The sequence below is a fragment of the Felis catus genome, chromosome D2, assembly GCF_018350175.1.
Source record: "Felis catus isolate Fca126 chromosome D2, F.catus_Fca126_mat1.0, whole genome shotgun sequence".
Taxonomy (NCBI): Eukaryota; Metazoa; Chordata; class Mammalia; order Carnivora; family Felidae; genus Felis; species Felis catus.
In genome coordinates, this window is record NC_058378.1 from 17,702,282 (window position 1) to 17,728,275 (window position 25,994).

Below are 25,994 nucleotides of genomic sequence, written 5' to 3' on the forward strand. Positions count from 1 at the left end.
GGGGTGTCGGGAGAGCGGGGGTACACGGGGGTGCGAGGCGAGAGGTTTCAGGGGCGGGGAGTTTGTCGGGGGGGCGGGGTCCCGGGGGTGGCCGGGCTCGGGCGGCAGGGTCCTGTCGGGTGTGCGGGAGGGCGGCGTCCCCGGGGGTGCGGGCGCGGAGGGCGATTCCCGGGGCCGCGGGGTTCCCGGGTCGGGCGGGCGCGGGGGCGGGGCTGGGGGCGGAAGGGCGCCGCGCTAGCGGGCGGGGAGGGGGCGGGGCTCGCGGGGCGGGGCTCCGGGCTGCGGGGGCGGCGCGGCGCCGGGAGGGGCGCGGGTGGGGGGAGCGGCGGGCAGGCCGGGCATGGCGTCGATGGCGGCGGCGATCGCGGCCTCGCGCTCGGCGGTCATGAGCGGGAACCGGCCTCTGGACGACCGGGAGCGGAAGCGCTTCACCTACTTCTCGTCGCTGAGCCCCATGGCCAGGAAGATCATGCAGGACAAGGAGAAGATCCGCGAGAAGTACGGGCCCGAGTGGGCGCGGCTGCCGCCCGCGCAGCAGGACGAGATCATCGACCGGTGCCTGGTGGGGCCGGGCGCCCCGGCACCCCGCGCCCCCGGGGACCCCGGGGACTCCGAGGAGCTGGCGCGCTTCCCCGGCCTGCGCGGGCCCACGGGCCAGAAGGTGGTGCGCTTCGGGGACGAGGTAGGTGCGGGCGGGGCCGGGGACCCTCTCCCCTCCCCTCGTGGCCCCTGCAGGTCGCGGGGGTCCGGGCTGGCAAGAAGGCGCGGAGATGGGAGTGGGCGCGAGGGGCGTCCCAGGGCCGGGGGCGCGGGGCTAGGGGCTCCCCAGGGGGAGTTTGAGAATCGCCGTGAGGAGGGGGTCTTTAAAGACCCTCCATCTAGACTTGCTCTGCTGGGCCTCACCGGATCCAGAGACTTCTCCGAGCCATAGGCGGCTGCTCTTAAGCGAGGCGGACCACAGTGGAAACGGCAAGGAATTTTCAGCCAGCCAAGCCTGAGTTCTGATCCACTTTGCTACTTGGCTGTATGGCCATGGGTGACTTAACCTCCTAGAGCCTCAGTCCCCACCCCCCTTCCTGGTGTAAGCCAGGATAATGATACCTACCCCGTGCCTGCCAGGGAAGGCACTCGGAAAGTTATATGTATTAATGTTAATATTTGTGATGAGCTGTATGGGGCAGGTGAAATTGTCAAGCAAAATAAGGAGAAGGAAGAGGTGCCTTCCAGGGTTAGGAGGCAAAACCGAAGATGTTTCCCTAAAATGTTTTCCGGGTGAGCAAGCTGTGCAGCTTTGGTTTGGGGTGAGCACAGAGCCCCGTTTTTCCATCAAGAAGCTAAGGGATGAGTTTAAATGGGCTCCAGCAAGCCTTTGCTACATATAAGGGCATGTCTGCATCTCTGATCTGGACACTGTGCCCACACTTTTAGAGGAGAGAAACACTGTAAACCGTACAGGAAAAAACTCAGGGATGCCCCCTTCTTAGTCACGGAGGCCTGGGTGTTCAGTGCCGCTTGGAAACTTGGTCTTTTTCTTTTCTTCTTCTTCTCTTTCTTTGTTTCACTGAAGCCTCTTTGGTGCCATTAGAATTTGCACTGTGGCTGGCTGGCCTTTCACACTGAACTTTTACCATGAAGGGGGAAGTCAAAGGAGCAAGAAGTATAAAAAGAAGTATACAAATGAAACCCGCATTTGTTAAGGCTGCGAGCCTCAAGGAGGGGTGCTGCGCTTGGCAACTTTTTCGGAGGGTGTCGTGGATTGGGGAAGGAAAGGACGGCGAGTTCTAAATCTGATTTTCAGACTTGGGTGTGCTGAGACATTTATTAGTACAAAATGTTTGCGGTCATAAACCCACTTACATGTGAGGGATGTGTGAAATGCGCTGGCACCACTGCCTTCTTCTGACTGAATTCAAAGAAAAGTTCTCCATTGCACTTGAAACTCTGAAGGCTTTGCCAGGAAAAACAAGGGTGTGGTAAACTGGAGCCATGAAAATATAGGTTCAAAATGTATTTGAGAGCTGAAACATTTTCCGTGTGAAAATCCGCCTGTGTATGCAAATGTTTGCAAGTGTGTGTGCTGAGGTTCGAGCGATGAAAAAACATGCATTCCCTCTTTGGAAAAGTCATGAGTAAGTACACATGAGAGGAAGTAAACTTGTAAGTATTTAACAGATGTTGGAGAGTGACTGTCATTTTTCCCTTAGCTTGGCATCCGGCTAAGAATACCCGCATGCCTGCTCATCATTAAAAGGCCCTTGCCATATAAGGGCTCAGTATCACTGATAAGGAAAGATGTGGCCAAGTTCATTTTGTGCTCCAGTTCCTTAACTGGGTACCAGACTGAGCTGTTTCTGAGTCTGTAAACCCAGTGTGACTTAAAAGCAAATGGAACTGTTCAGTGTGGGACCTGCACGCCTCTCCAGGAGCAAACCTGCCCTGCTTTTCGCACTTGAACTCAGCTTTACAAAACGGGCTGGGAACGTGCCCTGACATGGCTCTGACCAACTTTAGCGCAGATGGGCAGAGAGACAGAAGACACCGAATTAGAGGAGGGGTACTTAGGAACATTGCCTGTGGGGTATTTTTTGCTTGTGGTGGCTGTGTGGATTAATGGGACTAGGGGGTTTAAAATGCATTTCCCGAGACCTGGCAGGAGGTTGGCCCCAGACTAGTTGGTGGTCCAGGAGGAGAGCTGTTCATGGAGAGGGCTGGCTCCTAGACACAAGGGACGATGGATGGAGACAGGGGGTGGGGAGTGACCGTGGGTAGGCTGCCAGGCAGAGTGACCTAAATAGGTGACCCAGGTTTGTCCAGAAGGGCCCTAAACCAGAGTGAGTAGGGCACTCTGTCCCTTCCCACTTGATCTGTCTTCTGGTGTCCCAGGGGCCTCGGTAGCCAATCATGGAATGGGGGAGAATGCTCTCCAGGGCCCTCCAGCGTCCTACCCTCTTAACCCCCCCCCTCCTCCCCCCCCCCCCGCCCCCGCACTCCCTGCCCCACATCTTCAGACAGACCTCTGATGGCTGGGTGCTTTGAGTGAATCAGCTCTCTCTGGAGCCACTGTCTGACCCTAGACGATGAGCAGGGACTATTTTTAGTACTTCAGCGAAAGATCACCGGCCTCCTGGCTTTTGAGGCCCTTTCCTAAGGCTGAAGTAGGAGGACTCTGGGCTTTGCAGTCAGTCTTGAGTTTTGGCTCCCCCAGCTTTTTGACTGGGGTGAAATCACAGACCTCTCTGAGCTTCAGCGTTCTCGCCTTTGCGATGGGAGTGACATTAACAGGATGAGAAGAGAGTGAATGCCCACGAAGGGCCTGTGGGCTTACAAGACGGTGAGAATGCCATTGACCCTTGACCAACATGGGTTTGAAGCACGTGGGTCCATTTATATGCAGATTTTTTTCCTGATCAGCACAGTCCTGTAAATGTGTCTTCTCTTCCTTATGAGTTTCTGTATAACATTTTCTTTTCTCTTACTTTCTTGGAAGAATACGGTAAACACACATAACTCACGAAATACGTGTTAATCGACTGCTGATGTGATCGGCAAGGCTTCTGGTCGATAGTAAGCTATTAGTTAAGTTTTGGGGGAGTTGGAAGATCACATGTGGATTTTTAACTGCACAGGTGTCCCTAACCCCGGTGCTGTTCAAGAGGCAACTGTATTAGCCAGTCTCTGTTTCCACTTACAAAAATCATTATTATGAAATAAACATATTCTTCCTGCTGCTAAGCCTGGGGTAGTCCAGTCGGGGTTGCCCAGTCAGAGTTGTCCACGTGAGAGGGAGCTCTGTCCTGGGGGGCTCTGGTGCTGTGCTTTGGGGCACGTATTTGAAGCTTTGATTTGCTCTGTCCACAGCCTGGCCATGATGTGGCCTGTCTCTGGATCGGCAGTGACATCGGCCTCAGATTGTGCCACCCCGCCCTTTCAGCTACCCTAAAAGGCAAAGACATCACCTGTTTCTCTGAATACCCTGTCCCCCGTTGCCAGTAACATTTTTGTATCTCACATTTTAAGTCATATGTGACCAGCATCTAGTCATTAGAAACCTGATTGTGTGTGTGTGTGTATAAATATATATATATAGATAGATATTTATATACACACATTTTTTTTTAATGTTCATTTATTTTTGAGAGAGCACACAACAGAGCGTAAACAGGGGAGGGACAGAGAGAGAGGGAGACACAGACTCCGAAGCAGGCTCCAGGCTCTGAGCTGTCAGCACAGAGCCTGACATGAGGCCGGAACTCAGGAACCGTGAGATCATGACCTGAGCCGAAGTCAGACGCTTAAGTGACTGAGCCACCCAGGCGCTCTGAAACCTGATTGCATAATGATGGCCATCGATTCTGGTGGCCACGAGTATGGTCAGGGGGGACTGCTCTGTGTAGGACTGCTCAGCACTGTGGCATCTGTGTTCATTTTTACCCTCGCTGTCTGTACAGAGAGAAGACCAGGGCTCAGATCCCCCTCCCCTTGCCAGGATGACCAGCCTGGTGCAGGAGGAGATTGGCTGCCTTTGTGCATTGGCCAGGAGGGGACCCGTCAGTTTTCAGTTTTTACTTCCCTTGGGACTCAATTCGGCAAATGTTTCTCAGCCTATTACGTTAGAAACGAGAGGCCCTCTGGCTTTAGGACTGCTTAGGCTGCCCGTAATTTTCACCACCTCCTTTAAAGACTCCCCCCTCGGACATACGATCTTCGCACAGTTTCCACACAAGGCTGCCAGCCCCTCCCGCCCCCCATCCTGTCCCCAAGCATCTCCTGTCAGAGAATCTGGAGCTCCTGCTGGCGGCATACGTCTCTCCTAGCAAAAGAAGCAGAGTGTCCCCAGACCTGGCTTCCATTCCGGCCATGTCACCAGCAAGGCGACCCCTGCTCAGGGCGTAGGTCTCCCTCCATGAAATGAGTGGCAGTCCTGGCTTGGAGCGACATAGATGCTTGGACATGCCCTTCTGGTCCCGTACGTGGTATGAACGGTAAGGCGTGTTTGCAAGCGGATGCCTTTCGCAGTCCGACTTCCCCTGCCACCCTTTAGCAGTAAAGTCTGGGGAATGGCTTACTCTGGGAGATGAGAAGGTCTTCGTTTTAGAAGGTTTTCGAGATCACTCAGTCTGCTTCTGCTGCTTCCCGTTATCAAGTAGGGGGGAGAAAAAAAAACCCCAAAGCTGAACGTTTGCGACCACTCCCAAACCCCTTGCCACCCGTCTCGCAGGATCTGGGTCACGTTCTAGGCTCCACACAGGGACCCAGCAGGTAAGCCTGGAAATTTGGTGTGTTGACTTTTCCCAGACCCACTTGTGCCTCCCGCCTCGCGTAAAGTAGGTGAAGCTGGGTAGGAAGGCTGTTGCCGTGTGCCAGCCCCCCACGACCCTGATCTGGATTTTGCACGTTGGAGAACACAGAGGTTTAGGGCCCTGGAGCCACACAGCGCCACCCCCTCTCGAACAGCTGAGCAAGACCAGCCGCTGTGGGAAGGAAGTGTCCCTCCTGGGCACCCGCCTCTGGCCCCCTCCCGCAGGGATCTGGGGGCTGGCTGGCTGCCCCCTCGCCCCCCTCCGCCTTCACCTCCGTTTCTGGGGCTGAGCCTTGGCCTCCCTGACTCCCTTGACACCCTCTGCACGGCCTGCACTTCTCGGGCCTCTGGGGGTCCATGCCTTGCCAACCCCCCCTCTCCCACCCCTCTCGCTCTTGCTCCCAGCCTTTCCCAGAAGTGATTGCGGGTGGGCCTCCGAGGCCAGGGGGTCAGCATGGAATATCCCGGTTCGGCAAACCTGGCGAAGCTGCTGTCTGTGCTCAGCGTCCTCGGGGCTTTTTCCTCCTCCTCAGGGTCCAGGCTGGCCAGCCTAGGTTTTTTCTTTTTTTTTTGTTAAGTGTATTTATTTTTCTTAGTAACCGCGATACCCAACTTAGGGCCCGAACTCAATGACCCTTAGATCAAGAGCCACACAACACACTCTGCTGACGGAGCCAGCCAGGCACCCCTTGCTTGTGTCTTTTAAAAAATTAACTAATTAAATTGTTACAAAATACATAAAATCGTGTACCTGTACGTTACTGTTAAGAAATCCAAACCATGCAGGAGCAGCCTTGTGAAGCAGTTGGTAGTGTCCTTCTAGAACTTTCCTCAAGTATTAACACCTTCATCAGGTTTGAGGTTGGATACGTGATGGCCTGACACCGGACCCGTAATGTGCATGGACCCCTCTGACCCTTCCCCTGGAGCAGTTTGGTCTTTTCTTGTTTCAGCCTTTGGCAGAAAATAAAAAATAAGAAACTAAAAAAATAAGGGGGAAATCTGAGAGTTGCTTTCTCAGTATTTGGGATTTGTTCTTTAAGGAAGGTGGAATGTGTAATTACGATTCCCACCTTCTGTCTGGTAGAGCCAGGCATTTTTTAGAAAAGATGACAGGGTCCACGTGGCTTTTCGCATCCTGGGACCTGGGTTTCTGTGCCCCGGCTCTGGACAGGAGTTGAGAATGTGGCCCTGAGTTCAGATCCGTTTCCTGGGCCGCGAGGGGGAGGCTGCTGGGCCTCCGCCTCACACTTCCCCCTTGGGAAGGTTCTTTGCCGGGATTAGCACCTGGCCTGCTACCCCACGTAGGAGAGGAAGGGTACTGAGCAGGTGGGCCCTGGGAGCTAAGGGAGCCTGTGGTCCTCTCCCTGGCTCCTGTGGGAGGGTGTGCAGGGAAGGGGTGGGGCAGAGCTGGGAAGCATGTGGGCAGGTCTGGAGTCCCGTCTCATTGACAGGAGTCATTTTCACACTCTCAAGAGTCCCTTAATTCTGGAGAAGAAAATCCTTTTTTTTTTTTTTTTTTTTAAATAATAAAGACCAGACCTGTCTTTTTTTTTTTTTTTTAAATGTTTTAATGTTTATTTATTTTTGAGAGACAGCGAGAACAAACTGGGGAGGGGCAGAGAGAGAGGGAGACACAGGATCTGAAGCAGGCTCTGTGCTGACAGCAGAGAACCCGACACCGGGCTCGAACTCAGGAACCATGAGATGATGACTTGAGCCGAAGTCGGATGCTGAACACACTGAGCCACCCAGGTGCCCCTGGACCTTTCTGTCTGTTGCCTTCAAGCTCTCTTCCACCTCCCCCTGCTCGCATTACCACCGTGGCACCCAGCTTTCGTGTCTGACTTTGTGTTCCCTGTGGAACCTGCCCACTAGTTCAGTCCTAGCTGCCTTTCCGTTGTGGGGACTGAAGTTTTGTCCTTGCGTTTATGGAAACCCTCCTATCTCAGCAGAGTTAAATATATGACAAGTCAGAGGGAAAAGCATCGATTCCATAAATAGATAAATAATGGTCCCTAAAAAGAAGCCGTTGGTTGAAAAAAAGGGCATATTTTAATCATTCTTCTTCCTCACTCCCCTGTCTTTTTTTTTTTTTTTAAAGTAAACTTTGTTTTCTAGAGCAGTTTTAGGTTGAGAGCAAAACTGAGCAGAAAGTACAGAGATTTCTTGTGTTCTCCTTGCCCCCACGTACACACAGCACCCGCACCCCCCCGCAACAGCCCCGCTCAGAGTGGTGCACCTGTTACTTTGGATGAACCCGCACTGATGCATCAGCATCCACCAGAGTCAGTAGTTCACATTGGGGCTGACTCTTGCGAGCGTTCAATGGGTCAAGCCAAACGTATGACAACACGTAGCCATCATACGGCATAGTTTACCGCCCTAAACATCCTGTGCTCCGCCTGGTTGTCCCTCCCATCCCCAAGCCCCGCTCTCGGTCCTGTCTCCATAGTTTGGCCTTTTCCAGAATGTCAGGTAGTGGGAGCCAGAGAGTCTGTAGCATTTTCAGATTGGCTTCTGTCATCGAGTAATATGCGTCGCAGGCCCTTTCACAGCTTGATAGCTCATTTCTTTGTAGCGCCGAATAACAAACCATTGTCTGGGGGAACCGCGGTGTATTTATCATGCACCTGCTGAGGGACATCTCCGTTGCTTCCCAAGTCTTGGAAATTACGAGTGAAGCTGCTCTAAACATCCGCGTGCCGGTTTCTGTGCGGATGTAGGTTTTCAACTTGTCTGGTTGCATACCACGGAGAGGGATTGTCTCACCCGCTTCTACCGTGCTGCTGCTGACACGGAACAGCTCCCCAGGGACAATGTGCTCCGTGCTGGATGTGCCGGGAAGCCCAGACCACGTGACATCACTAGAGGGCCGCGACAGTCAGCGACAGAGGGGAGTTTCTGTCCCCTTCTCCAGGCTCTGCCGGCTGAGCCTGATTTGTCCGACCTGTGGTGTCTCACAGTTTAAATTTTTTACCTTTAAGTCAAGGTGCCACCATCTGTCAACCAGAATCTCCTCTAATTTAGGGACTTCAGGAGCACAGTGACGATGTGTGGTTCCAGTGAGCACCTTGCCATGTTCCAGGATCCTGACACTGCTTCTGAATTACTCAAGGAGCACGTCTATTTCTGGGATGCTCGGTGGTTGGGATTCTAACTCCCGTCGGCACTGAAATTTAGCCAACTGTGCACCGTATTCCTACGTTCTGAGGACGTTCTGACTCCAGCAGATGAGAGTGTTTCGTCCGTAAACGGTTGCATACTTCTTGTAGGTATGCAACAGCGTCGTTAGAAATGCAGCTGCACTCGTTTCGTAGGTCATCTTTGAATGCGTATGGAGGAATAAGGGAATGAATGTTTTCAAATGCGAATTGCATTATGCTGGAGCCTTGCAGCATATCAGGAGACTGTTCATTTGCCTCGGGTGATTATACTAATGCGCAGAGCCCTGGTCTCGCCTTGCTCCAGAGTAGGATGGGAGAGAGCTGGCCCAGAAGCCCCGGGCTTCTCGTGAGAGCAGCTTGAACCCTGGGTGGGTTTGGGAGGAGGTCCTGTCTGGGGATGATGAGAGCCACCTAGCAGTAGTGACTGAGGGCACCACTGCCCGTGGTGTGGACTGGGCAGACAGAGGCGGGCCCCTGTGCCCCGGAGGTCCGCAGGCGCAGGCAGCCTGGGGTGGCCCTGTGGCCAAGTGCTCACAATGTGCGGGGAGCCTGGCGTCTCACGGTGAGCGGAACCAGGTAAAGCTGCCCCGTGGAACAACGACATTAGAAGTAGGGAGTTGTTAGCGTTGTAAAACTGGGGCAGATGGGACCTACAGGTTCTGCCGGTTGTAACAGCACCCTAGGGGACGCCAATTTACAGTCAGGCCCGGGAACGGCTGGGGTACAGGCCCCCTCGAGAGCGTCTGGAGTCTGGTGTCTGTGATCAGTGCCTGCGTGAACCCCAGGCACGTGGGAAGGAGCCATTCCCATCGAATACCTGGGACAGGTGTGCCTGCCACAGAGAGGGTGCAGTTTGTTCGGGCCAAGGTGGCAGACAGGCCCCCAGCCTTCAGAGAGGCCCAGGGTGTAGCCTAGACCTCCCAAGTGCTGCAGGGTCTCAGAAACGGTTTTTCAGATGTTCCAGGAAAGGTGCGGCTTCCTGTCTGCTGGCCCCTAGTGGCCTGGCCTTGTGCGGTGGGAGGTCAGAGGCCACCTCAGATAGCCCATGCCTCCGGGTCGGCCTCCTTCTTAGGGTGGGCCTGTAGAGGACCTAAGGGACACCCAGCGCAGACAGTGCTGTCCACAGGTGCCATCGGCCCCACACGCTTGAGACGCAACGATAAAATTCGCTGGCCCTGAAAGCGGAAAGAAAGTTACAAAAGAATAAATGCTCAGTCGTGTCTAACCTGGTTCATTAAGAGGAAAGGTTGATATTTGTAAAATTTCACCATACTTGAAGTCAATTTTAAGTCCAGAGTTTCTCATTCCGGAATAATTTTAGAATAGTCATGACTTTTACAGAGAAATCATTCTCTGACCACGACTTTTAACCCGAAGACCTTAGGTAGTAGCCAGAGGCACCACGGTAATTAATTAGGAAGTGCTGAGTTTTGAGCATTCTTGACTTTTGTAGGGTTTTTTTTTCCAGGGGGGACTTTTTTTTTGAAAAACAGATTTTATTTTTTAGAGATAGGTTCTTAGCAAAACGAGTGGAAAACCCCTCCCTCCACACGTGCACAGCCTCCCCCACTGTCAACATCGGCCGCCAGAGTGGAACGTTTTTTACAGTGGATGAGCCTACTCGACACATCGTCGTTGCCCAAAGCGTGTGGTTGACATTGGGGTTTATTCTTGATGGGGCACATTCTGTAGGTTTTGAGAACAGGATCCATCACTACAGTATATGGTATCAAGTGTTTTCATTGCTCCTAAATCCTCTGCGCTCTGCCCTCTCTCGAACTCCAGCAACCACAGATCTTTTTACTGTCTTTGTGATTTTGCCTTTTCCAGAACGCATACAGTTGGACTCATCCAGTACGTAGCCTTTTCAGATCTCTTTATTGTGGGAGAATATACATAACATAAAATGGACGCTTCTAACCATTTTTAAGTATACGTTTAGTATATCCGCACTGCTGTGCAGCCATTAGCACTCTCTGTTTCTAGAACTTTACCATCACCCGTCAGAAACTCCGAATCCAGGGCTGCTTGGGCGGCTCAGTCGGTTAAGAGTGACTCTTTTATTTATTTATTTATTTATTTTTTTTCAACGTTTATTTATTTTTGGGACAGAGAGAGACAGAGCATGAACGGGGGAGGGGCAGAGAGAGAGGGAGACAGAATCGGAAACAGGCTCCAGGCTCTGAGCCATCAGCCCAGAGCCCGACGCGGGGCTCGAACTCACGGACCGCGAGATCGTGACCTGGCTGAAGTCGGACGCTTAGCCGACTGCGCCACCCAGGCGCCCCAAGAGTCACTCTTGATTTCCACTCAGATCATGATCTCACAGTGGGTGGGATCGAGCCCTGCGTCAGGCTCTGCACTGAAAGGGTGGTGCCTGCTTGGGATTCTCTCTCCCTCTCTCTCTCTCTGTGCCTCTCTCTCTCAAAATAAGTAAACATTAAAAAAAAAAGAAACTTTGAATCCTTTAAACAATGATTTCCCATTCCAGCTGCCCCCCTGGTGAGCTCTATTCTCCTTCCTGTCTCCGTGAATTTGCCTCGTCTGGGTACCTCAAATAGCTGGCATGACATCTGCCCTTGGGTGACTGGCACATTCATTTAGCAATGTCTTCAGGGTTCATCCAGGTTGTAGCCTGATTCAGAATTTCCTTCCTTTTGAAAGCTGAGTAGTATTCTGCTACCAGACGTGTTTGTCCCATTTTGTGTGTTCATCTGTTGACGGACGTTTGCGTTGTTTTCACGTTCTGGCTCCCACGCGCGTAACTCGGCCGTGCGTACTGGCGTTCGAGCATCTGTTCAAGTGGCTGCTTCGTGAGATCATGATCTGAGCCGAAGTCGGATGCTTAACCGACTGAGCCACCCAGGCGCCCCTAATTCTTTTAATAATAGTAATGGCTATGTTTTTTTTTTTTTTTAACGGTTATTTTTGAGACAGAGAGAGACAGAGCATGAACGGGGGAGGGGCAGAGAGAGAGGGAGACACAGAATTGGAAGCAGGCTCCAGGCTCTGAGCCATCAGCCCAGAGCCTGACGCGGGGCTCGAACTCACAGACCGCGAGATCGTGACCTGAGCTGAAGTCGGACACTTAACCGACTGAGCCACCCAGGCGCCCCAATAATGGCTATGTTTAACACCAGGTTAAAAAATCCCTAAACCTCTCACAGTCCACTTTTGCGTGGGTTGGCGCGAGCCCACTCCAGCCCACGGCTGACTGTGGCCTCCGAAAGGGGGGCCCCACAGAGATCTTAAAACACTCCGGCCTCCATTCTTTTCCCAAACAGTAAAGTAAATGCCGGAGATTTTGTGCAAAGATGCGTTCTGGTACTACGGGCGGAGAATAGACATTCTTTTTTATTTATTTATTTTTTTTTTTAAGTACTTTCTCCATTGGGAGGTGAACATTACGTTGGGCGAATATTTTCCAGCAAGAGCGAATCAGGGCCTCTGAGATGTCAGAGGAAAGACTAGTTGGTGTCTGTGCATCCGGGAGTCCTTGGAGCCACGTGGAGAAGAGCAGAGCCTCCCACGTGTTAATTTCCAGGGGCTGTGTGTCCTGTGGCTCTCGGTGGCTTCCCTTCTGCGTTTTGCCCTGCTCTTTTGGGATCTAGTGACTTCTAGGCTTCTTCCCGTGCCGTGCTGCAGAGAGGAAGTCGTTTCCAGAGAGATGCGGCGCTGTCTCTGGCACAGACCTCCCTCGTGGAGAGGAATTCGACTGTGAGGGTAACTCTGGGCCACGACCGAGCCCCCACTCCATGACATCCCGTGGTCTAAGCGGCAGGCGTGGTTTGGTGCTTCGATCGTTTCCGGTCTCGGGCACCAGGAGGGCTGGCGGGGGCGCCTTGCAAGCAACCCCTACAGAAAGCACGTGTGGGCATCCACCAGCGCATGCCTGGCCACGTTTTGGTTGCCTGCCGGTCATCGCGGGACTGGAAGAAAAGAGAACACTGTGTGTGCCCGCACCGCCACTCTGCAGTTCTGAGGCCCTTTTGCATCCAGCTGCCCGGGGAGCCTCTTCCCAGCGCTGGAGCGCGCGGCCTCGGCTGACATCAGAGCTTCCGCAACATTTGTGCTCGGCGTGTTTATTCTTGTCAGGCGTTTTAGTATTTTTATGAGCTCAGGATTGCAGAAATCTAAGGAATTTGCCCCTCGACTGAGTTTCTTGCTGGCCGCAAACAAAAGACTGTTGACCTGACACCAAGTTGGGGAGGGTTCACGGTGGGACCCCCCTCTCTGTCTTCGACCCCCTTGGAATTTCAGCTCACATGGGCTGCAGCCACTGGTGACTGCTGGCTCACCAGGCTCCCGGCTCAGTCCGTGCTCCTGTGAGTCTGCGCTCATTTTCCTTGCAAAGCCAAAAGCTGTGTTTTCATTTTGGCCGATCTCAGCCGTGTAGCTAATATTTAAGGCTAGGTCATAGCCCATGATAAGGGGAGTCCGGCTCCAGCATGCCCTTGGCCACTGGGTCTGCTCCCTTCTGTGCTCTGCCTGTGCAGTTAATCTCCACGCACCTCCTCTGTCCCCGGGGGCGGCCCCCCTGGGCTGTCCCACCTCGGGTTGGAAGGACCACATTTGCCAGTGGATTTCCCATTCCTTTGCCCCCACAGCTCCAAATCCAGAATAAATGATACGTAAGTGCCACGAGCCTCCTTCACTTTCCCCACGTAGGAAAAAAATCCTTCTTGTTTTATTATTCTAGGAGGAGCTTAGAGCTTCCTGAGCTCATAGACTTTGGGAGACTTTCAGGTCCTTTGGCTCGGCGGTGCCGTCCACCAGCCACCCCCCTGCACACACAGGCTGGGCTGGACGCAGGAATCCCCTGCCGCTGAAGCTAGGCCTGCAGCCCCTCTCTCTTGTCACAAAGGCCCGTTGGTTCCCATTCCTCCTGGTGGCCCACTTTCGTTTTTGGAGGGACAAGAGTTTGTAAACTGAGTTTGTAAACCTGGGGTTTAGCTGGAGCTCCAAATGGCAGGGCAGTGGCCCACGTTCTAGCTCATTAGTAGTTTTTGCCCTGAGAGCCAGGCTCATGGGGCCGATGCAAACCGGCCCAGAGGCTAAGGTGGGGACAGCGCTGCTCCCAAAGTAGGGCATCCGCAGACCCAGAGGGGGACAGAGCCTGATGGCCTAACTCTGGGGGTGGGAGCACCTCTCTTAGTGGGGGTGCTTTAAGCAAGGGCCGTCCCAATTTTTTTTTTTTTAATATTTATTTATTTTGGGGGAGAGCACAAGCGGGAGAGGGACAGACGGAGCGGGCTCTGTGCTGACAGGCTGACAGTGGCGAGCCCGCTGTGGGGCTCGAACTCGCAAACTGTGAGACCGTGACCTGAGCAGAAGCCGGATGCTCAGCCGACTAAGCCACCCAGGCGCCCCCAGGACCGTCCCAATTTAAAATACTTTAACCCATTTTCAGCGTGTCCCAACTTTCGGTTCCGAAAATATCCCCAGCGGAAGCAGGCACAGAGGAGACGTTTGGTAGCACAGGAAGACGGCTGGGGGCTCGGAGGGGGTAGCCAGGAAAAGGCGACGTTCTCCTCATTTGTTCAGGCCAGTGTGCAAAACACGTTGGATCCGAGGTCAGATTCTCAGTTCCGGTTCTGGAGGGTGCTTTCCATCGTGTGCTGCTGGGGAACGTGGGGGTGACTTCAGAGCTCTCCTTACCAGTAGGCACCTGTACTAAATGGGGATGTTCATTGATGTTGCCAGTCGGCCCTTTCGAGATCTCTGCTGGGCACATGGGGGGGGGGGGCACGGAGGCTCAGCTGCACTGGCTTTGGCTGGAGGGTTATTGCCTGACATTCTGTTCCCATGTTGATCGTTACAACAGCCCTGCAAGGGAAGCGTGATTCTCCTCTTCCAGATGAGGAAACGGAGGCTCCGAAGGCTGCCTCATCTTCCCATAATGTCTAGTCCTCCTAGAGCTGAGGCTCAAGTCTGTAAAGCCCCTTCCCCTTTCTGCTCACATCCCGATCATCGATTCCCTCCCCCTCTGCCCCCCCCCTCCCCCAGGGCCTCCCTCCCATTCATTCACTGAGCCTCCTTTGGGTGGGGGAGGGGCGTGCCTGGCCACCTCCAAAAAGGTGAGGGTGAGGCCAGACTGAGAAGGTCAGCGCAGTCTACGCAGAGCATCCAAACGTCAGGCTTGCTCCAAGCCAGGAGTTGGGATGAGTCCTAAGTCTTACTTACCCTGTGGCCTTGGGTGGATGTTTGCATGGGGTATGTTTGGGTTTGGGTTTCAGATTTATTCTCGCATTTTTATTTCAGGACATAACTTGGCAAGATGAGCACTCTGCCCCTTTCTCCTGGGAAACGAGGGTAAGTTGGATTAAATTTAGATTTGTTTGTCCTTTTGAAAAAGAATGGCATGGTTGTGTATTTTTCTTGTAGCTCTCGGTGGACTCAGAAGGCGGAGGCCCCACCATCCTGCTGCAGGTGATGCCCCCCTGCTGGTGGAAAAGGAGAGGAGGGGAGACCGTGGAGATGAGCTAGGAAACCTGTGGGGGGGCATCGTGATGGAATTGAAGTGGTCGCCCCTTGACCAGGACCCCGGCCGTCCTGGGAAAGCAGAGTCAGCCCCATCCGGGGCTTTCTCTGCTCCTGGCTCTGCTGACCAATACTCAGCACCTTAGTGGGGGCGCTCCGTAAAGCAAAGCTTGGAGAGAAGCTTTTGAGGGGGGGCAGGCGTTATTAAAATGAACTCAGGGTAGGGGCAGGAGAGGGACAGTGGCAGAGATGAGACTGCAGATCTATCAAAATTGCCTGCAAGAGTCTGCCTGGAGGCGTGACAGTCCTGGGGACGGCGGGTGGGGAGGAAAAAAGGACATACACTCCTGGAAGCCTGTGAAGTTGATGAGGCAGTGGATACACATGGACAGGTGTTAGCGGTACAGTGCAGCTTGGATCGCTAATCCCTAGTCCCTTGGTCACTTTGATGGTGATGATGATGATAGATGATGATTCTTGCTAGAGTTGATTCATGGCATCAAGCTTAACTGACTTTGTCTATCCCCCCCCCCCCCCCCCCCCCCCCGTCCTGCCTCGCTGCTCCGGTAGAAGTGCGTTAGTAGGGGGCCAAGCAACCAAAAGGCAGGTGTCTGTAACCCAACTAAAACGAGCAAGAGTCTAGAACGTTTAGTGCTGCGTGTCAGAGGGTTCTCCCCATAATGGGGTGACGAGGACAGCAGTGTGCCTGGAACGGGGCTCAGACTTGAGGTCAGATCAGGGCTCTGAAGTGCCTGTTCTTGCAGGGGCTTGTTGGCTGGGCCCACATTGCTCATCCCAGCGGAAATGGGCGTGCAGGGGCCTGCGGAGAGGGTGGGTCAGAGCGGGGCAGGGCAGCGAGGGGGTCCACAAGACACCCGGGAAACCCTCATGTGGGGGGACCTGTGTCTGAAAATGGAACATTTGACAGGGTTCCGGCGGACGAGGGCAGGGGGCGCTGTTGCCTACAGGCAGAGCTGCTGAGTGGGCCCCGTGTGACCTGAGCCGTCCCCAGATGGGGAGGTGCACGACCTGGTCCTCACGTGAGAGCTGGGAGGCGGTTTTGGAAATACGTGTTGTCAATGCAGGTGCACGTGTCCACCTGGTGGGTGCGGATGCCCGCTGCCTTTAGCGCACCTTTACGTGGGGTCCTGAACATCCCACGTCTGCACCCAGCATGTGCCCGTGTTTTATTTCCACTGCAGATGAGTAATCTAGGTCTGTGCAGAGGGCGGCGCAAGCAAAACAGTGTGCCTGGAAGCTGGGGTCTCCCTAGGGATCTGGACCCCGGTCGAAGGACATCCAGGAGCAGCCTGGAAACACAGTGGCTCCTGAAACCAGCGAGGAATCCCCTGTCTAGTGACACTGTCAGGGAAGCTGTGGGTGGGTAGAGACTGCATCGTCACGTTGGCGTTCAGCCAGGAGCCGCAGTCTTCTTTTTGGGCTCCCTGGTGAATAACTGAGGAGCACTAACCCTGCCTGTGATATCTACCGGTAACAGACAAATAGACGCTCTGCAGGGTGGGACCAAGCAGCCTCGGACGCAGTAGCCCAGAAAGCAGCACAGACTTCCCCAGACTGGGTCCTACGTTTGAGGATACCACAGCGACGAAGGCACGGAGGTCAAAAGAGTGATGACGGCCTACGCTCTGCGTCCGTCTCATGCCCCATGAGAATATCAGCTCTATTAAGAATTTACCTTGTGAAATATTACTGAACCTGCTATTTTGGGGACAGGACACTCCATCTGTTATTAACTTGCTGCAGTGACAGTCTGGGACAAGGATGGGCGGTGGTTGGAGCAGGTGCCGAGATGGGGCTCAGCCACCGGGGCCAGTGTGGGGCATAGGTGAACGAGAACGAGGACAGCTAACTGTCCCACATAGATCACACCCTGTGCTGGTGCTGAGGGTCCACATCTGCCAGCCAGGTCCCCCAGGCCCCTTGTCAGTTGAGAAGCCTCTGGAAGTTAATCGGTGTCGCCCCCTTTGCAGAAAACCAGCTTATGTAACCAACGGGCGGGCTCACTCGGGGTCCTCACCTTTTGGTTTGATCTCTTGAAGTTGGACTTACAGAGTTTAGCGTTAGAACCTTGTAGAGACAAAGCAGAGAACATTCCAGAGAGCAGAGAGGCTCGGCTCCACTCTGTTTGCACAAGTCAGCGTTGAGTTCTAGAAAGCGCCACCACTCACCAACCCGGCCTGAACTTGGAGCGCCCTGCCTCCTTGTTTTCCGGGCGTCGTCACACTCTCCCTGAGGGCTGGTGAGAACCTCTTTGGAGAGCTGCGAACAGGAGGTGGTTTTAGGCGGCCCTGATCTCCAGGCGTGGGATTCGGGGCCCAGCAGCGGGTTCTCTTGCTCTTCAGTAGTTATCTGTTGATGCATAACAGACTACCCCACAGCTCCATGGCCCAAAGCGGACATTTATTTGCTTATGATTCTGGGGCTCAGCAGGCTGGGCAGGGCTCCCCCAGCCGTTCTTCTGTTGGCCTTGTTCACTCACCAACTCTTTCTCTGCTCTGACTTCTTAGCCTGGCAGTCATGTCATCCGAGGCCAGGGTCAGCCTGACCGAGGGTCTTGACTGTTGGCAGAACTGAGAATGCCAGGAGCTTGACCGATCGTTGTTAACTCTGTGTGGGCTCCTCCGTTTAGGCCAGCCCATGGGGGTGCCACCCACGGAGAGTGAGCTGGCCCTGTGCTTGGGGGCCAGGAGTCCCTGCCCCAGCGGAACGCAGCTGTGATCGGGAGTGCCCTTGAGGGCTGGGGGCCAAGTGCAGAACGGTCTGTGGAAGAGTACCCCCTTGTTCAAGTCCTGCTTTGTCTTCCAGCCCAGCCCTCCCTGCCTGGGGCGCGTCCTTCTGAGACTGAGCTGCCCTGGCGCCCCTGTTTCTCTGCCCTCTTCCAGCACGGAGGGGAGGCTCAGAGGGAGAACTGCCCGCCCCAGCTGGGGGTGAGTGGGGCCGTTATCTTTCCCACCCATCTGTCAGCCTGTGGGCCCCCCTCGGTGGATTCCTTTCTCATGCTACTGATCTTTTGAGAGGAAGAAACTCAGTGCTTGGAATGCTCCAGAGAGGGGAGGCAGGGAGCAGAGAGGATTCTTGGCATTCCCCCGTGGGTCTGGGCTGGGGAATTTAGAGGAGATGTCTGCAGAGGCAGGTCAGGCCCTGGCGCTGGGTTGCTGGGCTCTAGGGACAACCCCCCTTCAAAGCATGCACCCCTCCCCCTGCCCCAGATGTCTGGCTTCTTTCTGTCCGTCTTGGTCCTCCTCCCAGTTTGCATTGCCTATTTGGGGATGATAAGTTGGCTGGTGGGGATCGGTTCGTTGATTTCCTTCTGCATCAAAAGGTCTCTGAGGGCCAATATAAACCATTCCCAGAGTAGGGAGGCCTTCCCGCCCCTTCCTTGGGAAGAAGAGTAGGCACTTAGGAGGCTTTGTGCTGAATTTTTGAAAGATCCGTGAATGATATCACACTTCCTGCGTGCTGTGTGCTCTGGGTCCAGGATGTACACACACGTTGAATTCTTTCGCCCCTGGGAGATCAGTGTCCCTGCTCTTGCTCTGGGTCAGGGTTTTGGGCAGGGGCTCGAAGAACACTGTAACTGGCAGGCGGCTTGAATCCACGGAGAGAGATTGGAGCGCAAGTCCTTTTGGCTTGCGGGTGGCTCCCGCCCGTGGCGGGACAGAAGGGCATCCCATCAGGGTGTTCAGTGCCTAGAGGAGTCCCTTGCTTCCAGCCTGTAGCTCTGCTTGCCTTCTCTCCTTACTGCCAGTGACAGTTTGGAGCCACCCTGTGCCCCCATCCCAGCCCGATTCCTGTGCTGCTTGAGGTCCCCAGACCTTCATCGCCCAGACCCCCATCTCTGCCCAGCAGTCACGGCTCCCTCCTCGTTGCCCCCCAGCACCCGTTCTGACCCTGGCTCACCTTCCTGAGAGTCAGAGCTGAGCCCTGTGGCACCCTGACCTTTCCTGGGTCTCTGTGTGTGGAGGGATGTGTCTGTTCCTTCAGCCCAGTGGCCCTAGCCCTGCACCTCTGGCCGCAGGGGTCTTTCCGGCTGGTATGTCCTGTGGCCCTCAGCCCCGTGCCCCAGACACCGTGCTCTCCTGCCCCAGGAGCCATGGCCTTTCCTGCCTCAGTGCCATTGCTCACCCCCCACCCCATCCATCTGTGAGGATCCGGTCTGTCCTCCAGACGCGCTGCAAACCCGCGTTCTTCTGATTCCCACGGCTCCCATGCCCCCCATCTTTGCTGAGCACCTGCCGTGCCTTCTCTTGTGTGAGCCTCGCAACAGCCCCGTTTTACAGATAAGAAAATGAAGGCATGGAGTGCGGGGTGTGGACTAGACATCCGAGTCCAGGACCATATACATAAGCTGTGCCGTAGCAACCTGGCTGCCTCTTAGATGAAAATGTGGCGTTACTATTGTTGTCCCCGTGAGATGATGAGCCCCTGGCGGGGGGGGGGGGGGGGGAGGGCAGTGGAGGCTGTCATTGGCCCCTAACCTTGGAAACTCGGCACCCGGGGCCGCGGTGCACCTCCCAGCTGTTGGGCCTCTGTTGGGTTTTTCCCCAGGCTCACTCTGCCCGACATATGGGCATGGGGGCTGGAGCAGGATTAATCCACGTGTCTGTAGGTCCCCTTGCTCCCTGGGAAAAGTATAGGAGTATGTAATTTAGCCCCTGGTCCGAGCCCAGTGCCTGGGGATTGGGGGCGGGGAATCCACCGGGCCCTGCCCCTCCCCCCGCGGGCCCGGAGGGTCTGACGTCCCCAGTGGCCAAGTCCTGCCGCGCCTTCCCTGTCAGGCTGTCACTTCTCCTGGTTTTGTGATTCTAAAAGTTTTTCGTACCTTCTCCTCTTTCCTTCTTTGGAGGAGGAGGTGGGAGAATAAATGCTAGATGGCTTGTGGGCTTATTCAGATTTGCTCCAGTAAACTAGGATGTTTCCTGACAACGCTTCTGTAGCCTTTGTCTCAACAATTTCGATGGGTCAGACGCTGCCAAGCCCAACAGTTAGTTTTGGCTGCACGCACTCCCCCTTTACTGAAATATTACACATTCCTCTCCAGTGAGCGGGGCGTAAAAATAGATCCTGGGCTCGGTTGTGGTCTTTCTGTTTTTAGAACGGACGCGGCCAGCTGAGACCCAGTTCCCCACATGGGGTGACTGACGCCCAGTCCTGGCTTGGCCGGACGAGATCCTCCCGCGCCGTCCTCCCTCGGGCTTTAGCTAGCGCCCGGGACGTGGACGTGGGGGGTGATGAGCTGTCACCGTTGCTGCGACGGGGGCCGGGGGGGGGTTCCCCTTTACTCCCCCATCTCCCGTCTCAAAGATTGCATGAGACTGCAGAGTCGGATTCCCCCACCCTGACTTCCCGTCCATCCCCGGGTGGGCGAGCTGGAGTCATTGACCCGTTGGCTGCTCTTCCCAGGCTGCATCCTTCTGCCGGGCCCCGGCTCGATGTCGCCCAGCGTTGGTGGACGCGGCCGACGCCGCCTCCCTTCCCAAGGGCGCTTTCTCCACCCCAAGAAAAACAGCCTTCTTCCCAGAAATAAGAGAGCGGCATCTGGAACTTCGTTATCCTTGCACTTTCCACCTTCCGGTGGTCATCACGGGGGTCCACAAGAGGCCCCCTTGTTAGACCTGTCAGTTCCACGAGGCAGGGCCGTCCCCGTCCTGCTCACTGACCCATGCCAGTGTCAGAAGGGCGCCCCTCACACCTGTCTCTCAGAACCTCTGCTATGGCATAGCCTTCAGAGGTCTGGTGGAAGGCGAGGGGGACAGTCCCCAGCAGTCTCCGGACTGCAGGCTCTGACGAAGTCCACAGGACAGGACGGTGGCTTGGCCACACTACTTGGGGGGAAGCTTTGCAGCCCAGACTCCATGACCTGACACTGGGCACCCAAAATGGGGGCTCCAGAGTAGCATTCACCCCGGCTCTGCTACGTGTCCCTGCTGTGGACAATAGGTACCATGAGCCAGGCCCCTGGTGACCAGAGGAAGGCAGGCAGGAAGGCGTGAGAGGAGCCAGAGCCCAGAGGGGAGCCACTGGGACTATTGCCAACGCCCCATGCAGACTTCTGACCAGGTGGCACTGTCCCTCGAGGAGTGCCGCTCGGTCTCCGATTGCCCAAGGCGCCATGGGCACAGCCTCCGTCATTCTGTCGTTGCGTTCAAGGATGTCACATCCAGCCAGTGCTGCTTGGGCGCCTTTCCAGCGATGGCCCGAAGCAGTCTGGGAACCACTGTGACTGCCTCCTCTCCACAGCATCCCTGGCTCGGTCCGTGGCTGCCTTCCACGTAGACAGTTGCTCAGCCTAGCCTTCCAGAGCCTTCTGAGCAGAGATCCCACTGGAGAAATTGCTGATCCTAAAAAAGCCCGAGGCTTGTTGAAGTGTTCGCTTTTAAGTGCCTTCCTTACGTTGCAATTTCCAGATCAAAGTCAACGCCATTCTAAGCCTTGGTCTCCACTTCCGAGGTATCTTTAGCAACTTGCTTACTTAAAGAAACCCATCCTCTCTATGCCCACAGGCTCCCTGTATTCTAGTGTGGAATTTGGAAATATGCAGAGTACTGAGAATAGTTCATTCAAAAACAGCCCTTTAGAAAGTCAGATTAGATCATCAACATATTTACAGAAGGCCTGCTGTGTGCAAGGCTCTCCGGTGTCTATGTGGATGTCATCCCTGGTGGCCACTGGTTTCTATACCTGGCGTGATGCCCAGCACGACCAGATCCAGGTTGGACAGTTCACTGAATTGCTCCCCATGTCCCATTTGCTCATCTGTAGAATGAAAATTAAAACAAAAAACAAAACACCCAGCCCAAGGGGCTCCTGGGTGGCTCAGTCCGACGCTTGATTTCAGCTCAAGTCACGATCTCACGGTTTCGGGAGTTCGAGCCCTGCCTCGGACTCAGTGCGCTTACCACGCGGAGCCTGCTTGGGATTCTCCCTCTCTCTCTCTCTGCCCCTTCCCCGCTCACACTCCCTCTGTCTCCAGATAAATAAACATAAAAAAAAAAAAAAAACCAAACCCAGTCCAACAACAACGAAAAAGCACCCGATGCATTAGACGCACTCGAGCACCCGCGACCGTCAGAGCTTTGACGTCTTTTCCTTGGCGTAACCGCGAGCTTCAGGGCACCTGTGCTCGTGATTCGAACGTAGTTTTTTTCTCGTGGCTTTATCACATCTCATTTACAAGCCTTGAGTAGTGACCTGTGGCCACCAGAGCCCAGGCTTTTGGAGAAGTGTCAGACTGAGACCGCAGGCCAGTTTGTGAAACCAAGCGAAGGCATATGCCTTCAAGTAACGAAGAACCGTGTTTTGTACGTTAAGTTAGCACGGTTTTGAATTCCGCTGTGTCCACGTGGAAACAGTAACTGAAAATATCCTCTGATACATCGCTGGGCTGGTGGCGTTAGAAATCGGGGCAGCCCTGGCAAACAAGCTGGCTGGTATGCACCTAGAACCGCAAGAGAGGGAAGCTTTTGTGTTGACATTTCACTTCGGGAAGCCGATCTGAAGAAACGAAGTCCACACGGGCGAGCGCTGTAGGCACGAAGGTGGTTGTGGCAGCCTTAATGGTAAGAACACAGGTCAGAAGATGCAGGTTGTCCGCGAGTGAGAAAACCGTTAAGTAGACGGTGAGGCAGCTCCTCAGGGAAGTAGCTTGTATGCAGTACAAATAATGGTCACAAAGACCACATAACCCCGTGGGCCGCGCTCACGAGTAAGTGAAAACACAACACCCCGAATTACATGCGTAACAGAACCACCACCGCCTCCTATGATACGTGTACGAAAATGGCTCCCCCAAAATGCAAAAGGTAGAAAGAAAATGCTTTTTTCCTGATTCCTCGACTCTGCGCATTATCCGTTCAGTTTCATTGCTTTTATTAAAAAAAAGAAGAAGAAGAGGAGGATCTGAGAGCAAAGTGGGGAGGAAGAGAGGAATGTTCAAGATTGTTCGAGATTGATTTTAGAGATGGTTGAGGCGGGAGACTGCTTGCTGTGCAGGCCCGGGAGGCCCCGTCCGTGTGCTCTGGCCTGGAGATGGGGCTTGGGATTCCTTCCATCTAATGATTTGTTCTCCAGGACAGAGCAGCACTGGCGTTTTTAGAGGCCGCCGTGCTGAGCAGTCTCGGACCAAGGAAGGCATTTCTGGGACAACCGGGCCAGGTGGGGGCGCTGCCCTGGCCTCGGGGGCCTAGGCTCACAGGTGGGCGATGGCATCCGGCTTCCAGGACCAGGACGAGGTCAGAGCTGCAGAGCCCTGCTGAGCGGGGAGCGTCCCAGCAGAGGACCCTTCTGCGTGACACACGGTCTTGCTTGGCTTGTGAGGCCACAACAAATACGGGGGCGGGGGGGGGGGTCAAACAGCAGACGTTCATTTCGCACAGTCGTAGAGGCCGGGAGGTCAAGGTGACAGTGCGACGGGGTTCTGGTGAGAACCCGCTTTCCTAGCTTGCAGGACAGCCGCCTCCTCGTGTCCGTGAGCGGTGGGAGAGAGATCCTTGCCCTTGTGTCTGTGTTGATAAGGACACCGGTCTCATCGTGGGGGGCCCCACTCTCATGACCTCATCTCAGACTGATCACCCCTCAAAGGCCCCACCTCCTGTTACCGTCACTTTGGAAGTTAGGGCTTCCGCAGGAGAACTGGGGCACACAGGCGTGCATTCTGTGGCAGGCTTCGAGAAGGCAGAGCGGGCGAGGCCGGGTGGGTCGGGTCCCCGAGGCTGCACCCAGGCCCACCCTTGACCTTCGTGGTTTTGTCCAGGAAAGCAGGGTCTGGCTTGGTTGGTTTCTTTCACGCTTGTCCGCCCTCCCGCCACCCTAGGTCAGGAGCGAAGGGCCTGGGCGGTGGGGGCCGGGTGTTGACCTTCACGGCCGTGCTGTGCCCGGCTGGGCCGTGCACCTTCTCAATCACCTTCCCAGGGAGGGCGGTCACCGCCAGACAGCTCCTCCTCTGGAAGGCGCTGGAATCAGTCCCGACAAGACAAGGGGGTGCTCTGCTCCCCAGGCAGTGAGGCCTCAGTCATCAGTGAGTCAGAGCCTCTGCGCCGTTGGGGGCCTGGGTGGCCGCGCTCCCGTGTGGTGGGTTGGCCGATGGCCGTCCTGAGGGGCAGACGGTTTCGACAGATGGACGACACCCAGTGTTGATGTTGCCGGGCGCACAGAGGTGTGAGCTGGTGCAGCCCTTGCACCGGATTGTAAGGCTGACTCTCTCCCTTCTGTGTCCCCGCTGCAGAGTCAGATGGAGTTCAGCGTGTGCTCCTTGTCTATCCAAGAGCCGGGCAGCGGCCCGGCCGGCGAGCCGAGGCAGTCTAAAGCCTCCCAGGGCTCGCAGGCCCTCCGGCCCTCCCAGGGCGGCAAGTCCTCCAGCCTGGATGCCCTGGGTCCCGCCCGGAAGGAAGAGGAAGCTTCCTTCTGGAAGATCAATGCCGAGCGCTCCCGGGGAGAGGGGCCTGAGGCCGAGTTCCAGTCGCTGACCCCCAGCCAGATCAAGTCCATGGAGAAGGGTGAAAAGGTCTTGCCTGCCTGTTACCGGCAGGACCCCGCCCTGAAGGACAGGGAGGCCAAGGCCGAAAGGCCCGGCAACCTCCGCCAGGAGCAGCGTGGCCTCCCCTGCGTCAGCATCGAGCCCGAGAGACCCCAGCCCGTCCAGGCCCGCCCCAGCACCACCCCGTCCGAGCCCGAGGGGAAGCTTTCCTCTCCCGAGGCCAGGCGGGAGGACGTGGAGGACGGAGAAGACTCTCTGTTCTCGGAACCCATGCCTACACAGGTGAGTGGCCGCCTCCTCCGGGGGGGACCCCGGAAGACCTCCCACAAGACGGGTGGGCCACAGATGCCCCTCCCTGGGCATCTGGGGCATCTGGGCCACAGATGCTTGCTTCTTCCCCTCCCCCTTCCTCCCGCTGCCCACTCCTTGGGCGACTTTTGGGATCGGGAGAGCGGCGACTGACCAATCCGCCAGGGGCGTGTTTCGTGGGTCCATCTCGGTGCCATGACTTGGTTGCCCGTTACTCGTGGTGTGCCTCAGATGCCAGCTGCCTTTCCCCACGTGTGTGAGGGCAGGTAGGGGAGGGACCGCAGGAGGGCGGTGAACACAGGAGATCGCAGGGGGGAGGCGGTCAGTGTGGGAGGGGTTCGGACGCCCCCCTCCACCGAGGGGTCTGTAAAGTTGGGCTGGGTGTTGGGGAGGAGGGGACCGGCGGATGCCCCAAAGGGGGCACGGAGGAAGCAGGCAGGACCCCTGAGCCTCCCCCAAGAGCGGCCACACTGCCGCAGGAAACTCTCGCTTCAAGGAGTGATTGGCGGCTACTCGTTTCCTAGCAGGGTAGGGTTATGTGTCCAGCGAGGAATCCTAAGGAAGGAGTTCTTTTGGGGGGGGAAGCAAAAGAAAGATCTGAGAGGGTCACCGGGTGAGGAGGAGGAGTATGTCGTGAAGGTGAATAAGGGTGAGTGCTTTCTGAGTGTTTTCCCATTTCTTTGTGGAAGAAATCGACCATTGTCTTTACCAATTGGTCTGAGACAGTGAAGAGAAAGCCCAGTGTTTGGTTAGGACTTTAAAGGGATCTAGTGTTGGAGGATTGCATCAAGCAAACAAACAAAACAACCCCAAAAGTCATTATATTTCAAATTCCCGGGAAGCCTTGGTTTTGTTTGTTTTTTTTTAATTTTTTTTTAATTTTTTTTTTTGAATGTATTTTTGAGAGAGAGAAAGCACGGGAGGGACAGAGAGAGAGAGAGAGAGAGAGAGAGAGAGAGAGAGAGACAGAATCCAAAGACAGGCTCCAGGCTCTGAGCTAGGTGTCAGCACAGAGCTGGACGCGGGGCTCGAACCCACGACCCGCGAGATCATGACCTGAGGCGAAGTCGGACGCTTTGCTGGCTGAGCCACCCGGGCGCCCCGGGAAGCCTTGGTTTTGAGACGTGGATTTACGATGAACAAAGCCATAGTTTGGGTGCAGGCATGGCTGAGAACCATTTCTGGGGGGAAATCATGGATAGCTCATGTACGTGGGTGAGACCACAGACAAGGTCCTGGGTCC

The 25,994-nt window shown here is 55.2% G+C and overlaps 1 protein-coding gene across 1 annotated transcript in view; it reads left to right on the forward strand.

The window, feature by feature from the left end:
- The first annotated feature begins 301 nt into the window (after positions 1–301).
- The window catches only part of CD2H1orf198 (chromosome D2 C1orf198 homolog), a 30,789-nt gene continuing 5,096 nt past the window's right edge, over positions 302–25,994 (forward strand). The window contains exons 1-3 of the mRNA XM_023240426.2: positions 302–682; positions 14,728–14,778; positions 24,191–24,724. Of these exons, the coding sequence (XP_023096194.1) occupies positions 341–682; positions 14,728–14,778; positions 24,191–24,724 (927 nt within the window). The 5' untranslated portion in view covers positions 302–340. The remainder of the gene's footprint in view (positions 683–14,727; positions 14,779–24,190; positions 24,725–25,994) is intronic.